This window comes from Phyllopteryx taeniolatus, chromosome 18 (assembly GCF_024500385.1).
Source record: "Phyllopteryx taeniolatus isolate TA_2022b chromosome 18, UOR_Ptae_1.2, whole genome shotgun sequence".
In the NCBI taxonomy this organism is placed as follows: Eukaryota; Metazoa; Chordata; class Actinopteri; order Syngnathiformes; family Syngnathidae; genus Phyllopteryx; species Phyllopteryx taeniolatus.
In genome coordinates this window covers 5,181,052-5,197,093 of record NC_084519.1, presented here as the reverse complement: position 1 = coordinate 5,197,093, position 16,042 = coordinate 5,181,052, and the positions used below count along the sequence as shown (strand labels likewise).

General features: G+C 41.4%; 1 protein-coding gene across 6 annotated transcripts in view; it reads right to left on the bottom strand.

The window, feature by feature from the left end:
- The window catches only part of flrt2 (fibronectin leucine rich transmembrane protein 2), a 71,513-nt gene that overhangs the window by 14,973 nt on the left and 40,498 nt on the right, over positions 1-16,042 (bottom strand). Inside the window, exons 1-2 of one of the 6 annotated variants that reach the window (XM_061754174.1) lie at positions 9,086-9,616; positions 4,387-6,948 (exon numbers count right to left, since the gene is read on the bottom strand). The exons of 4 other annotated variants lie outside the window; for them this stretch is intronic. In XM_061754174.1, the coding sequence (XP_061610158.1) occupies positions 4,534-6,516 (1,983 nt within the window). In that variant the 5' untranslated portion in view covers positions 6,517-6,948; positions 9,086-9,616 and the 3' untranslated portion in view covers positions 4,387-4,533. Of the gene's footprint in view, positions 1-4,386; positions 6,949-9,085; positions 9,617-16,042 lie in introns of those variants that run through there. One more of the 6 variants, XM_061754175.1, reaches the window with a different exon arrangement.

Sequence of the window (16,042 nt, the reverse complement as noted above, 5' to 3'; positions counted from 1 at the left end):
CTACTAATGTGACATTTGCCAGCCAAAATATAGATGTTAAATGGACAGTGGAAAATCTGAAGCGGAATGGTACCCAAGTCCTACTCATTGAAATGCAGCCAACATTTGAGGAGGTGGGTGTTGGCAAGTGGGGGGCAAAACAGCAAGACTTTCGGTGTGTCATTACTTTTTGTGCAGCATGCCAGCATGACCATTCATGTTTTCACTTGTGGACAATGTTAAGATGGTGTTTTGTTGTTTTTACTTTTGACTATTGACAGCAGGTATGTCCACTTTTTGACAAATAATGTTTAAAATGCCAGTATAGTAAATAAAGAATATATATGTGAAAACTTTGTATTATTTTCAGTGGGAAAAAAATATTTATGAAACAGGGCACATCATATGTTGACATTTGTTTGATAATGGATTGTGTTTAAGGTAAGTTTCCACTGTACAATCCCTGTCGCTGTCAGGCAGAAGGAAACATGTCCAAATTGGCCAATGTATTTATTTATTTTTCATAAATCCATACTATTGGTCTTTAGCCATGAGGGGTTATTATATTTACAAATTATTAGCCAGTTTAAATTTCCCAAAATAGCTTAAAAACTTTAAACGATACAATGTTTAATAATTTTTTAAAATCTGGCATTTTTTAATTTCCTGAAAAATTATGGTTTTCGGAGATATGAGTACCTGACACTGACGATTATGTAATCTAATCCTGATAAATATTCAGTGGCTAGCATACACTTGATTTTCCATGGGTCTTGTGGCACAAGAAAGTACTTGGCCAAACCCACACTCCTTGCATCCAAAAACAAATGAAAATAAAGTTCATTTGAACATTTTTAGTATTTAGGGCATCATACCAATGTCCTGTTTGTAATCACAGTTTAACCCAATATAGTATTAAGTAAGACAGCTCACTGACTTATTTGCGCCGTTAAGAGTGCTTTGTGCTAAGCTGGGGTGGCTCCACTAATGTGTTGAACATCCCATACCTAAGAATCTGAACTTCAAATGATGTGCTCCAGCACAGTTCTTTGACCTCCAATTATGGCGCTCTGACCCATAATAGCTAGGCTTCACAAAAATACAAAATTACTGTTTTATCTGTTGTGTAGTCTGTACGGAATAGTTCTCGGAATAAAATGGGAGTGAGCGCTCAAATCCAATGGCTCTTTTATTTTCAAAAGAAAAAAAAAAAAAGGAACTTCACGTAAGTATGTACAGTTTGTGCAAAAACATTTAAAGGTTTCAAGGACTTTACATTGTAAATTCAACCCCAAGGCACATACATGGAACAACATCAACATTTCATTATGAGAACAGAAATTCTTAACTTTGGTTCCTAAGAAACATCTCGGTGTGTGTCTTCTAACATAATGAGAAGCTGGGAAGGCAGAGTATCTCAAAAGGTCGCCATTTTACATGCTCTGTAAATTTTGCAGCTAACTCAGGTTTTCTAGACACGCCGTATCACAACCACTCGGTGGATGTTTGCTTTCAAATATACTTTTAAGTCTATGAACAAAATGATATGCAATGATGGTACTACATGCAAATATCAACACATTTGTGTTAATTGCTGACAAATAGCTGCAGTGAAAGACTTGCTTACAGGAAAGTGTGGTTAAAAAAAAGTTGACTTAAATCGAAGAAAAATTAAAAACAGCACAAACCAACACTGGCAGTCAGTCTGCATTCCATTGAGTTTAATTCCATTGGTCTCAGCATTGTGTTAAATGCTTCAACCATGTATTAAATTAGGAGTAATGCATACTGCAAAACAACCACTAAAGCGCTTTCCCAGCCTGGTTGAATCATTAACCACACCGTGTAAACGCTGAAGCTCTGGCAGTACGGATGAAAAGTCTCATTAGCTAGTGTGTGTGTGTGTGTGTGTGTCGTGCTTAGAAGTGCTGTTCGTATTGGCACTGTTATTGTCGCCACTGTGGCCCAAATGATGTGCTTTCAATCAGGGATTCTTGCTGCTGTCTCCTTATGTCTCATTCTGTGTTCTTTCTGTACGTCCTCCTAATCATTCAATCCTGCATAAAAAGGTAAGGCAAATAATACTGGATATCTCTGGTGGAGAAAATCTATTTTGTCAACCCGATTTCAAAATAAAATCCAAGGTGGAAATGTTCTGTTGCTTTTGTGCCGGATATTATGGTCTGTGGGTGCAGCATGTAGCGCAAACGACACAACGAACTGTTAGTTCAGAGCTTTGTCAGCTATGCTTTACGATTGTTAAAGCAGGGCAGGTCAGGAACACCTGGTACGTCTTCTGGGTGGGCTGATAACAGTATGTCTAGATTTGTAGAAAAAGTTCAACATAAAGTGGAGATGCTCTGATAACCACAGAAGACACTGATGAAAATAAACGATACATATAAAATTGAATAACATCACATGATGAATTGAAATGTGTATTGTGCTGTTTGAAAAAGTAACATATGAACTTTTGGGAAAAAGAACTACAGTTGAATTCTTTGCCAAAAACTGGGCAGGCATAATCAGACTCAATTCTTGATTAAATCTCAAATGATTAGCCTTGATTGGATGCAATTTTATTGAGCCCATGTCAGAAAAACACAACAAGGCTACTTTGGTTTCATGAGAAAAACAATTTTGTGTAATGCTTTGAACATAACACAAAATTATGTCTTACATTTTTAAAAATGGGGTGTGAAAAGTCTAGTTGCTACCGTATTGCTGGACTAGAAACCCCTCTCTATGTACAGAATAGAGACTACGAGCCCTTTCCTTCCAAGCGCGCGTGAAGGTGTGCACAAAGAGTTAACACATTTTTTGCCCAGCGTGAGTTGGGTGCAGCCAAGTGAAAGTAAAGCGTACATATTTGTCTCCCTTTTTTTGGTGGAGGATTATAAAGAGAGTGGGTGGGGGAGCCGAGAGGTTAGGGTGGGAACTCCTAATCTTGGCTCCCTCAAAATAAAATGTCAAATCAAATAGTGTCGTCTTGAGAACTCTCAACTCTTGCACGCAAGCACTGCTGCCAGAGTCCGTGAGCTGAAGGGCAGAGAAACTGCATTAATCGAGCCCATGCTGGGATCAGAGATATTGGTACAGGGAGGCACACATCCAGAGAAAAGGAGGATGGTGGATCCATTCATTCCTAATGCCATGAAGTGGAAAACAAACAGAACATTTTATGAACATAACCAAAAGGATGAGTGAAAAATCATAATGAGCACTTTGCATTGTGGATGATCACAGGTTATTGTTTTGTTACTTCCCAAAAAGTTCAGTGAAAAGTTGCACAAGTTCAACATAAATGGCTCAAGTATTGTGTGTTGTCTCATCACATCGAAAAGCCCAGCCTGACAGACCACAATGGTGAAAAGCCGTATTATTTCACCACAAAGCACAGAGGACGCAATTAGTTTGAAATGATTCCATTAAAGACACCCAATGAGCATTAACATTATAACAATGCTGTTTGAGCAATGTCATCTGAGTTATGGAGGGAATGGTGGTGGTAAGGATTTCTGTGTTGCTTTGTTGCTGTCTTCTCTCACACCCTTCTGTTCTACACTATGCTGAGAGAAACTGCCCCCTTGTGGCCTCACATTCATGCGCTGCACTCGAGGACAAACATTCTTTGTTGCTTTTTATGTTCATGTTAATCAAGTCGCTTCCAATTAATAGTGTGCAGAATATGACAAATCCTATTTAGTTTTCCAAAAACTGTCTGTTAACCAAGGCTTATATTGCCTGGGCTAACAAACAGAGCAAACACGATTTTAGAGTTAAAGGCAATTTGGGGATTTCTCTTCCACAATAACTCATAAAGCAAGTACCACTATTGTTTCCATGAATTGGAAAGTGCACTTTAGTTTTATTAACAACATGCCACCAGTGGTGCTCCTTTCCACAATGAGCTATTCAGTGCCATTTCCGCATCGATGACATTTTATGAACTTGGGAGGGTTTTGTGTCTCAAAAGCGCAAAAAGGCTTTTTTTTTTTCTCTCTCTCTTTTTTTTTTGCTTCTGTGGTTAGCAAAGGATCTCAGCCCTCAAAGTGCCCAACATTTTCCAAGGCTGACAGCATTTGCCAGACGCTACACCCAGGGTGCCGTGATTGTACAAATCTGTGTTCATGCACAGTATTGACCATTAAAACAAAAACCCTGCTCTTTATAAAAAAAGAAACACTTGGATCTCCTTTTTCTATGAATAAAAAAGATAGAGCATCCCACATTATTATCCACAGTATAAATTACTTCATAGACAGAACTTGGAAATATATATATATATATATATGTGTGTGTGTGTGTGTGTGTGTGTATATATATATATATATATATATATATATATATATATATATATATATACATATATATATATATAAATTATATATATATATATATATAATATATATATATATATATAGTAGTTATATTTCACTAGAATTTTTTACATTTTTCTGTTATTGTCTACACAAACATTGTATGTGTGTATTGTGTGTATTGTCAAGCGTTTCTGGAGTTTATCGGTGTGCCACTGCACTATTTGCCACAGCATCACGTGTGGCAAAACTCTGTACTCGGTACGTTGCTGCTCTTGCAGTAGGCTAAGCTGTTGTTACTGAGGTGACAGTCTCTAAAGCCAATCCCCCCATTGGGTGTGTAGATAGGCTGAATGCGGAAATCTCCCTTGAGCAGCTGCTCGTTGTTCAGCGCCACTATCTGGAAACTGGTCTCAGTCATCTCAAGAATGGAGTTATCCTTCTTGGTTCCAGCCTCACAGTAGTCGTCTTTTCTGCGACCTCGGTTGTATTTCCACTTGGTCGAAGATGACCGGCTCTTCCTGTGCATGTGCCAACAAAACAGGCTTAGTAGTGTTACTAAGATGATGAGGACCACTCCGCCTATGATGCCAGCCATTAACAATGTGGAATTAACGCTCTCCTTCGGAGTTTGCCCTGAACCAGGAGACTTGGTTGGCAAGGCTGACTTGGTCCTGGCCTCAGAGCATATTGTATCCTCTCCGGGCCTATAGGAGTTATGAGTGTCCAATACATGCACACAGATCCGGTACACAGACCGGGGTTCCAGGTTGGTGAGGATGATATGCCGTTGGCCACCACTCACTGTCCGTTCCTGCATCCCTTCATTTATTTGGCTTTGGCCCCGTTTAACCCAAGTGACCTTGTAGGCTGTGACGGTGAAATAGGAAGCCCAGCTCACCTCTATACTAGAAGAGTTAACCACATGGAAGGAAATCTGAAGGGGGTCCTCATAAGGAGGCAGGGGCCCTGGAAGATTGTTATAGATTGGGGGTAAGGGTGGAGAAGGCGAGTCAAAGTAGTCAGAAATCGATGTGGTTACAAGAGTGGAGATCACGGTGGTGAGAGGGGTGGTGGTGGGCGGAGGAGGAGGTGTCGAGCCAAGGGTGGGCCACGGTGGTTGGTCGGCATCGACTGGACATTCAATAATATCTAATGTGAGCTCACGGATTGCCATGCCACGCACCCTGTCTGGACTCTGACAAACGAACCCTCTGGCATTTATGGAGGAAGGCAATGACTTGAGCCACACCACCACCCATTTCACTGAACAGTCACAGCGCCATGGGTTATTTCGCACAATGAGATGCTTTAAGCTTGACAGGCTGTCAAATACACCCTGCGTGAGAGTCTGAAGTTGGTTGCTGGAAATATCCAACCTCTCCAGTCTATTCAAATTTGCAAAAGCTGCTACTGGGATCTGGTTTATCTGGTTCTCCTGCAGGCTGAGTTTGACCAGGGACTGGCTAGGTAAAAGGGGAGGGGGGAAGGTGAGCGAGTTGCGGGCCAGTGCCAGTTCTCGGAGGCTGGCCAGTTCCTGGAATGTCCCAGGCGCAATGCCCTCGTCCGTCAGCAGGTTCCCGTCCAGCAGGAGGCGCTGCAGATGCGTCACATTCTGGAAGGCCTCCTCTGCAATGACAGCGATTCTATTCTCATCCAATCGCAGCTCTTTCAAGTCCTCTGGGAGGCCAATGGGAATACTGCTTAAGTGGTTCTTGGTGAGGAAGAGGAGTTTGAGGTTTAGTGCCTCCCTAAAGGCCCCTTCTTCCACCCCCACTGTGGAGATGGAGTTGTCATCAAGGTGCAACTCCTCCAATCGAGTCAACTGTGCTAGGGCTGCCCTGGAGATTGTTTGAATATTGTTCTCCTGTAGATGCAGTACTCTGGTATTTTTGGGCAGATTGATGGGAAACTCATCGAGCTGGTTGCCATAGAGATACACAGTCTCCACAGAGGCCAGATTGTGGAGTTCCACAGGAAAGCCAGCATTGTTGATCTGGTTGTTATGCAGGTAGAGGACCTTGAAGCCCTCCTGCATCCCCAGAGGCACAGATGTCAGGCTGCGTTCGTTGCAGTACACATATGATTTGTCACAACGACACTCTTCTGGGCAAGAGGCACCTGGGCTGAATTGCATTTGAAGGCTTAGTATTACAGTCAACCAAAATTGTAAGAATGAAGTCCAATCCTTATTCCAGGGTCCAGCCAGAAACTCCATAGTTGAAAATAAAAAAGGAATTGGGGAAACAAACTAGAAAAATGGAGTGAAACAAACAATCTACATATAAATAATGTATTAATCCCAAAAATATTCAAGTAAAAAAAAGTCCACCACGGAGAGTCTGGTAATGATGTTGGTTGCTGGGAAATGATCAGGAAAGTATGGGAGTAATCCTGTAAATGCTAATCCTGGACAGAAGAGCAATGGTCTCATTAGTGGCAGCCGGTTCTATGACTGACTCCATCCATGCTGAGACGTCAGACCATAGCAGGACTCTTCACTGGTTGCGCCATGCAGAGCTCATCCAGGGCCCGTTTGAAGCCACGCGGCAGAGAGCCACCGCAGGCTCCATTTGTCTGTCCGTCACACACTGCTGCTGTTCCCCGAGTGGGGCACAGTCCAAGGAGGGTGACATTTGGAACCAGAGACCTGTGGGAAAACAAAGAAATGCTAGTATTTTCAGGGTGGTAAACCCCCTCCCCCCTCCCCTCCCAACGCATAAATCCACCACCCCGCACCAGCACCTCCACATTCACAGTTCTTCATCTCAGTGACAAACATGCACACAAGAACATGAACTGCCTCTCCTTCAATCTCACTATTTGTTATGATGTAGAATAGAACGACATAAGCGACAAACACATTGTTCACCCCTGATGTAAATTTATGCACTGGCTGATTAGAATGGAAAAGAAACTTAAACCATCTGATAAATATTCAGAACAGCTCTCGCATATCCGGTATCACAGAAATAAAGGGTTTTTTTGTCCCTTCGCACGCTGTCAAGTGAGGGAATAGAGATCAAGGACACACACACACACACACACGTGCGCGGGCTTGGGTTTGCAGAGGTTGGAAGAAATATTAGCGCTGCTTGGTTTTGAAAGACATCACTGAAGAAACAGGTTCTGTATATGGACTGTATATTCTATACATGGACAGAAAAATCAGGACAACTGCCTTTTTGTCCAGAACAAATTATGAGTAAATACGTTTTGTAAACAGCGAGGATGTTTTGCCAGTGGCCTATGAGAACCTTATTATTATTAATGTCATGCTTAGGCCATACTGCACCTTCATCAGACTCAAGAGTTAATAAGAGTGTGAATAATGGAATTGCAGGTGAAGCGCAAACAAAGAATGAGAAACACGCACATGCGTACACACACACACACACACACACACAGAATTGCATAAGGGTTCCACCTCTCACTCCAGTGACATACACAAGTTGTCAAATGAAATGGGATTGCAAAGTAATTTAGTCTCTCCACCTGCAATAAATGATCGATACAGGCTATTTGTCACAACAGAGGGGTTTCTAGTAAAGCACAAGGCCACTTGTATTACTGAGGACCACAGATCCATTAGTCTAAGTTTTATGAGCCGTCAAACATTCTCTCTCGCCGTATATGATTGAAAGATTCTGCTTGTCATCGGTTGCTTGCAGCCTTACTGAAGCTCCACCCTGAGTCATTGATGGATAACACATAATTAAGGGAAGTATGGGGTGAATGTTAAGCACGGGAAAGGCCAAGAGTCGCATTCTGTTACATTTGGGGCTCTGCAGGCCAATTGGCCGCCGAATAATAAATAATCCTCGTATTATTGTATGCATGATAGGGAACCTTACTGTTTTGATTTAGTGAAAATAATTCTGTTTAAATTCCCTGCAAGAGAGGCACTTGTATGGCCGCTTTGTGGGTTGGACAGACAAACAATCCTTAGACACACATCTGTGATCTACTTTTCCAAATTGAAAGCGCTACTATATTTAATCAAATAAGCTGTGTGGAGCGTAAGCAACCAACGTGAGGCGATACAACGTGCTGCCACAGCAGCGCAAACATGCAGCACAAGGCGACTGCATCCACATTATTATTATTGCTGCAGTCACAAAAAGCCAAAAACAACACGCCAACTATTCTCAAAACAGAATTGAATATTACAGAGGAACAAAACCCTGATGGACAAATAGAAGAAAGAGTTTTCGGTCGAGAGAAAAAAAGACTTTTCCTCCCACCAGTGTTCTCTATCCCCCTCTTATTAAATTTTCAGGCGAGTGAGCACATATTCGCACCTCCAGATGAGCGCTCTGATACGTGGTCAGGACAATCGGATTAGAAGTGGATTTACTGGGGGAAACGCAATTAAAAGTTGAAAACGGTGAAGGTATTTAAGAGGCGATAAGAGGCGGATCAGGCATACTTCAAAGGTTGCCCGGTGAACGGTGTTCATTCGGATGGAATATTTCTAAGAGCAGTTGAAAGGCGTGAGGTGCATAGAGAGTGCAATCTCCATGGGCTGAGACACTTTAGGAGTAGTAATCTTCAATTCGGTTGAATTAAAAAAAAAAAAAAAAGCAAATACAATCTATAATACTAACAATAAAATCAATACAATAACAAAGCATATTTAACAAATAAATAAATAGTCCTACCTGTATTCTATTTTTGCAGAGATAATGTTTTTTCGCCTATGTAGGGGCATTTGACAAAATTGCACATTTATAAAAGTAAAAATTCTTAAATCATGATTTCTTTGGCAGTGATGACGACTACGGTACCTCTGTCGAGTCGTTATCCGGGTTGCCCCCAAGCCGCGACTGCGTTCAACTTTTCTCCCTCCTCGCAGTCTCCTTTCATGCAGTCCTGCTGGATGATCGTGCGTAAAGGTCCGTCTGGTGCCGCTTTAGCCAGGAGGTTCCGACCAAGCGTCGTAGCAGCATATTTTCTATCCTTCCTTCCTTCCTATTTTTGTTTTGTTTTTTTTTTTTTGTAGTGTTGCCAGCCGTTTTAACTCGACACGGAGCGAGGGCGGCAGAATACAGGGCGACGTTCGCAGCTCCCACTGCTCCCCGTCCACTCAAGCACAACCGCGAGGACCCACTCGTGGAAGTGTCCGCCGCCTGATTTGTCACGGGCCATGACAGCTGGCTGCGTCCGCCCGATGCGCTCTTTCAGTGCGCCTCAACTTCCACGTTATTGTTTCTCGCACAAGACTTGTCCGGAGTTGTTTTCTTAGATGGATCCAGTTGATAGTGCGACGTGTGCGCTCCTTGCGACTCTCTCTCTCGCTCTCTCTCTCTCTCTCTCTCTCTCTCTCTCAGTCTCCTGCTCCCTCCCCCCCTCTTTCTCTCTCTCTCTCTCTCTCTCTCTCTACGTCAGTCCCTCCCCTCCTCAGAATAAAGAATGCATATCCCCCAGCAGCCCCCGTGATAGCTGTGAGCCACAGATCTTCCCTGCAGTCCTCACAATGCAGAAAATAGTTTTGTTTCTCAACACACTAAAGTACATGCCATTAGCCGCGGTCTATAGCTTAACAATGACGTGGGCACTCCTTTGCATTGATTTGACATCATATCCGTCATACGAAACTCCACTGGAGCTTTTCTTTGCATCACTTTACCCTCAAACTAAGGATTCCCAAACTTTTTTTCAGTTTAAGGGACAACTTCCTGGGAGCCAATCTTTTGAAAATACATCACCATTGACATACTGCACTGTGCAATTTATACTCCGAGCATTTTACAATATATTTGGGATTTTTGTTTTGCCTGAGTAAATCCTTTCTCCCCCATGCCATGCTGCTTTTTTTTTAATTTCCTCCGAGAGGGAAACACTAATATTACATTCTCTTAGCTCTGTACTGTCAACATTTTCCACACTGATCGACATTGATCCACACTGATCTTATTCCAGACTTTCTATTGTTCCACTATAACTTGTTAAACGTGCTGATTCTACTTTTGGAACCCTGGAAGCGCTACTGGTCCTCAGGTCAGAGGGCACAAATACTTTTGGCCCTGTGCGCAACATTACACACTACCAAGCACCAAACCAAGAATTTTGGGAATGATTGCTTTTAGGGGTTTGTACATTGACTCAAATTGATAGATTTCATGGTATTTTGGTAAAACATATATTAATTTTATTATATTAATATACATTCACTGCCATTGGCTGGCAACCAGTTCAGGGTGTACCCCGCCTCATGCCTGATGATAGCTGGTATAGGTTCCAGCACGCCCGTGACCCCTGTGAGGATAAGCGGCTCAGAAAATGGATGGATGGAATATACATTCATGTAATAACACCTAATAAGACAAATATGTCTTACAATCTAAAATATTGTGGTTGCATGTGTTAAATGAACCATATTATTGGCAGTCAAATGTCAACCTTTAAAAATTCAGATGCACAATCCGTTGCAGCATATAAAAACTGAAATTAACAAAAACATTTTAACAAATTATCTTCATTATTACAACTGTTATATTATGATGCTTGACTGGGATGAAAACTCAAAAGTATTAAGCTCAAATTTCAGCAATTTTAACGATTCTTAAAATATCATTAACTGAATTTGCGCGTTACTTTAACCCTTTAAAGAAAGCATAGAGTAATTACAGTGGGGCAAAAAAGTATTTAGTCAGCCACCAATTGTGCAAGTTCTCCCACTTAAAAAGATGAGAGAGGCCTCCAATTTCCATCATAGATAAAACCATATGAGAGACAAAATGAGAGAGAAAAATCCAGAAAATCACATTGTCTGATTTTTAAAGAATTTATTAGCAAATTATAGTGGAAAATAAGTATTTGGTCACCTACAAACAAGTAAGATTTCTGGCTACCACAGACCTGTAACTTCTTGAAGAGGCTCCTCTGTCCTCCACTCGTTACCTGTATTAATGGCACCCATTGGAACTTGTTATCAGTATAAAAGACACCTGTCCACAATGTCAGTCACACTCCAAACTCCACTATGGCCAAGACCGAAGAGCTGTCAAAGGACACCAGAAACAAAATTGTAGACCTGCACCAGGCTGGGAAGACTGAATCTGCAATAGGTAAGCAGCTTAGTGTGAAGAAATCAACGGTGGGAGCAATTATGAGAAAAGACAAGACCACTGATAATCTCCCTCGATCTGGGGCTCCATGCAAGATCTCACCCCGTGGGGTCAAAATGCTCACAAGAACGGTGAACAAAAATCCCAGAACCACACGGGGGGACCTAGTGAATGACCTGCAGAAAGCAGGGACCAAAGTAACAAAGGCTACCATCAGTAAAACCATACGCCACCATGGACTCAAATCCTGCAGTGCCAGACGTGTCCCCCTGCTTAAGCTAGTACATGTCCAGGCCCGTCTGAAGTTTGCTAGAGACCATTTGGATGATCCAGAAGAGGTTTGGGAGAATGTCAGATGAAGCCAAAATATAACTTTTTGGTAAACACTCAACTTGTCGTGTTTGTAGGAGAAAGAATACTGAGTTGCATCCAAAGAACACCGTATCTACTGTAAAGGATAGGGGTGGAAACATCATGCTTTAGGGCTGTTTTTCTGCAAAGGGACCAGGATGACTGATCCGTGTAAAGGAAAGAATGAATGGGCTCATTTATCGTGAGATTTTGAGCGAAAACCTCCTACCATCAGCAAGGGCATTGAAGGTGAAACGTGGCTGTGTCTTTCAGCATGACAATGATCTCAAACACACCGCCCGGGCAACGAAGGAGTGGCTTTGTAAGAAGCATTTCAAGGTCCTGGAGCGGCCCAGCCAGTCTCCAGATCTCAACCCCATAGAAAATCTTTGGAGTGAGTTGAAAGTATGTGTTGCTCAGTAACAGCACCAAAACATCACTGCTCTTGAGGAGCTCTGCATGGAGGAATGGGCCAAAATACCAGCAACAGTGTGTGAAAACCTTGTGAAGACTTACAGAAAACATTTTATCTCAGTCATTGCCAACAAAGGGTATACAACAAGGTATTGAGATTAACTTTTGTTATTGACCAAATACTTATTTTCCACCATAATTTGCTAATAAATTCTCTAAAAATCAGACAGTGATTTTCTGGATTTTTTTTTCTTCTCATTTTGTGTCTCATAGGTGAGGTATACCTATGATGAAAATTACACGCCTCTCTCATCTTTTTTAAGTGGGAGAACTTGCAGTATAATTCTAAATTTATCAACAGTTATTATAATTATTGGCCATAAAATTTCAAAGCTGAAAATGTAAACTACAGTGGGTCAAACAGTATTAGCAGAAAGCATGCAGAGTGAACTTGCAGGCACGTATGCAGTACTTAAATTTTAAATGCTTGGCTTGGTCTTTATATTCCAAATACAAGACTATAGACTCATCCTTTATGTTTGCGCAATTTGTCATATTGCCATTCGGTATGAAAATGTTAAGATACATTTATTGTTTCATATGAAAAATTTCCACAGTATTTCTACATAAAAACATTGTGAAAACTGATGTTTTTCAAGCAGAATTCAAACGAAGCAACATGTAATCTTTCAGGCAAATGTGGAAAAGTTAACTTGCGGGCATGTGTGGCTTGTGTGTTCACCATTCAGCCATTCATCATCTATAGAAACTTTTATGTTGTCATATAACGTCCCTGACGTTAACGATGGTAAGACTTTTTGGTGCCCATGTTATTATAGATGGTAAAGATGTTAGACTATTCTGTGTTTGTGACGTCAATGGTGAGCTCTTTCGTACTTGCGATGTGAAAGATGAACTGTTTAGTGTTTGTGATGTTAAACATCTTTTGTTCACAGTTTTTCTTATAGGATAATAGCATGGCAGTGTTGCATGCACCCACATTTATACACATACAGTAACGATTTGAAAGTACGATTTGAATCTAGCTAATCTTCGTCACCGTGCACCGCCCCGCCCCCGCCCAGCCACCTCACGTCTGCACAAAGAAATTTTCTCAGCTCACTCAATGACAAAGAACCAGGAAGACAGCGGCTCGTCGCGCTCTGCTGCCCGCCTCAGACTGCTCCTCAGTTGGCCAGGCAACTGCGACGAGCCACTGGAGGAACGAGGATTGGACCCGTGTCCCCCTTGCCTGCAGCCAACCTCACACAAGAGTGCACTGTGAGCGCCAACGTTACAGAAAATGTTGCAGGTTAGATCTCCAATTTTTTTGGAACGTACAATCAAACAAAGGTATAAAAAATTCAATCAATATACCTGACGACTCAGTGAGAACAGTGACATGAAGTAAGCGCTAGTTTTCCAAACTCAGCCATGCAGTTGTCCGTGTATAGGATTCACACCTGTGTTATATATCTTTACCTTTGATTTGAAGTAGAGAGCTGCTCAATTCCTTCTTTTTATCTTTTGTTGCAAGCCACAGTTAAATAATAAGGCCAAGAAAATATAATAGTCTACACTGAAAAAGGCTGTGGTATGTCCTCGCAAGCCTCCGTGTGCGCAGCGGGCGTGTGCAAATCATTTACGGACTATTTGGTCATGCCACCTGTCACAACACTCTGATTGCCTTTTTTTATTCCACCATATCCAGTTCTAAAATAATAATTAAAATAGAGGCATTAGATGGGGCCATATAGGGTGATTTTTTTTTCAAACAGATAGACAGTTTTAACATATGTACTGTATGTTTTATTTTGAAAACAGCAAACTATAGCTTTAAAGGGGTTATATTATGGAAAATTGAATTTTAAATTACTTGCCTCCCCAACCATCAAGTGTGAAATTAAACAACCGAGTAACTCATCCATCCATCTATTTTCCAAACTGATTATCCTCACTAGGGTGTGCTGGCGTCTATCTCAGCTAACTTCGGGCGAGAGGCAGGGTACACAGGGTCGCCAGCCAATCGCAGGGCACCCAAATAAGACAGTTTTCACAAATGCCTATTTCTGAAAAGGTGTTTTGTGCATGAGTAATTTTGACTTCTGAATTGTTGAACAGTTGGTAGCCTGTTTCGGGATGTCAACAATTCTGTTTTGCAGTGTTACTAGGACTTCAACATTTTCCTTGTGCCAATAAGAGAAATGATTCTTTTTCACTAAGCCATGAAGTCTGCAGTGCCCACCGTATATTCCGTCCATCCATTTTCCATACCCCTTATTCACACTTGGGTCGCGGGTATGCTGGAGACTATCCCATCTTTGGGCAAGAGGCGGGGTAAACACTGAAGTGGTCGCCAGCCAATCGCAGGGCACGTAAACAACCATTCACACTCACATTCATACCTACGGACAATTTAGAATCTTCAATTAACCTACCACGCATGTTTTGGGGATGTGGGAGGAAACCGGAGTACCCGGAGAAAACCCACGCAGGCACAGGGAGAACATGCAAACTCCACACAGGCGAGGCCGGATTTGAACTTCAGAACTCTGAGGCAGATGTGCTAACCAGTCGCTCACCGTGCCATATATTTAACTTAGGTATTCCCTTCACTTGGTTAACAATGTGAAGATTGCCTCAGTTGACTAGCTTCACTCACCAGTGGGGAAATACATTCAACCCCTTCTCAAGTTCTGACATGTTAAATACACGCTATGGATTTTTGGACTACCTGGTTCCAACTGGAGAAATATTTGAAAACTTGTCTGTCTCGATCAGGCAACATTATTTTTATATTTTTTTGAAAGCCTTGCTAATGAAAAAATAAAAATAATTCTGCACCCTATCCTTTTGAGGGTTGCAGGAGTTGGAGCTGGACCTGCTGGCACACCACATCTGTGAATGGCCACCAGTCAAATAAAAGGCGTATATCGAGACACTGAGTGGGAACTGAATCCACTCGCTCAACTAATGAGAATGCAGAACACAGCTTTCGTTTATGTACAAGCACACTTCACAACCAACTTTTAAAAACAAAGGAAACACACGCTTGTCAAAACATTTGAAGGTAACTCAATGTGCTGTTGAAGTCAGTAAAAGATGTTCAGTTATGCTAAGCAAATATGTAAGACCCTCATTTGACAAAAATGTAAAAATTCCTATTTTGCAGTACCATTATATTGATACTCTCCTTCTAATTTGTGCATCACACTTATTAAACTGCTGTGTCCTCTGTTAAAAAGGTCATGGAGCACCGTTTTGAGGGTCAGAAATGCTCACAGGAGCCGAGTGTTCCTTGAAGGTCAAGACGTGTACATTTCTGATCTGTCATTAGTTAACGAACACTATTGACACTACATTATGACTTTCATTGACCTACCTTAGTGTATAATAACTCTTCACTAGTGTAACGACAAATCATGAGTCCCTTTTCTAATCACCTGTTTAGCATATTTCCCAACATTATTTTGAATTGGAAAAAACAGTAAGAATTTGAAGCTCCATATTTTATTATCTATAATTCCACTGCTTTAACTGATGTTTTAGTTTTTTTTGCCATTGTATCACTTCTGTATTGGTATCAAGGTACTGAATTTAAAAATTAAATCTGTAAAAATCTGAATTTTGGTAATCTTACAATTTTATTGAGTCTCACTGTTTGCCTTAATTTCAGCTGTCATGTCCCTGCCATGCATGGCTGTGCAGGCTGTAGTCTAAATTCAATTCCTTCATAAAAGGAGCTTTCGCCTGACGCATGAATTATTGATAGTGTAAATTTAGAGGAAACAGTCTATTTTTATTTTTGCCTTGATGGACATGTTTGGCAGCGGGCTGCTATGATCTTTATGATGTAGCATTTGTGTCATTCTTTGGCATATGAATAAAATGGACCCAGAAAATCATTAT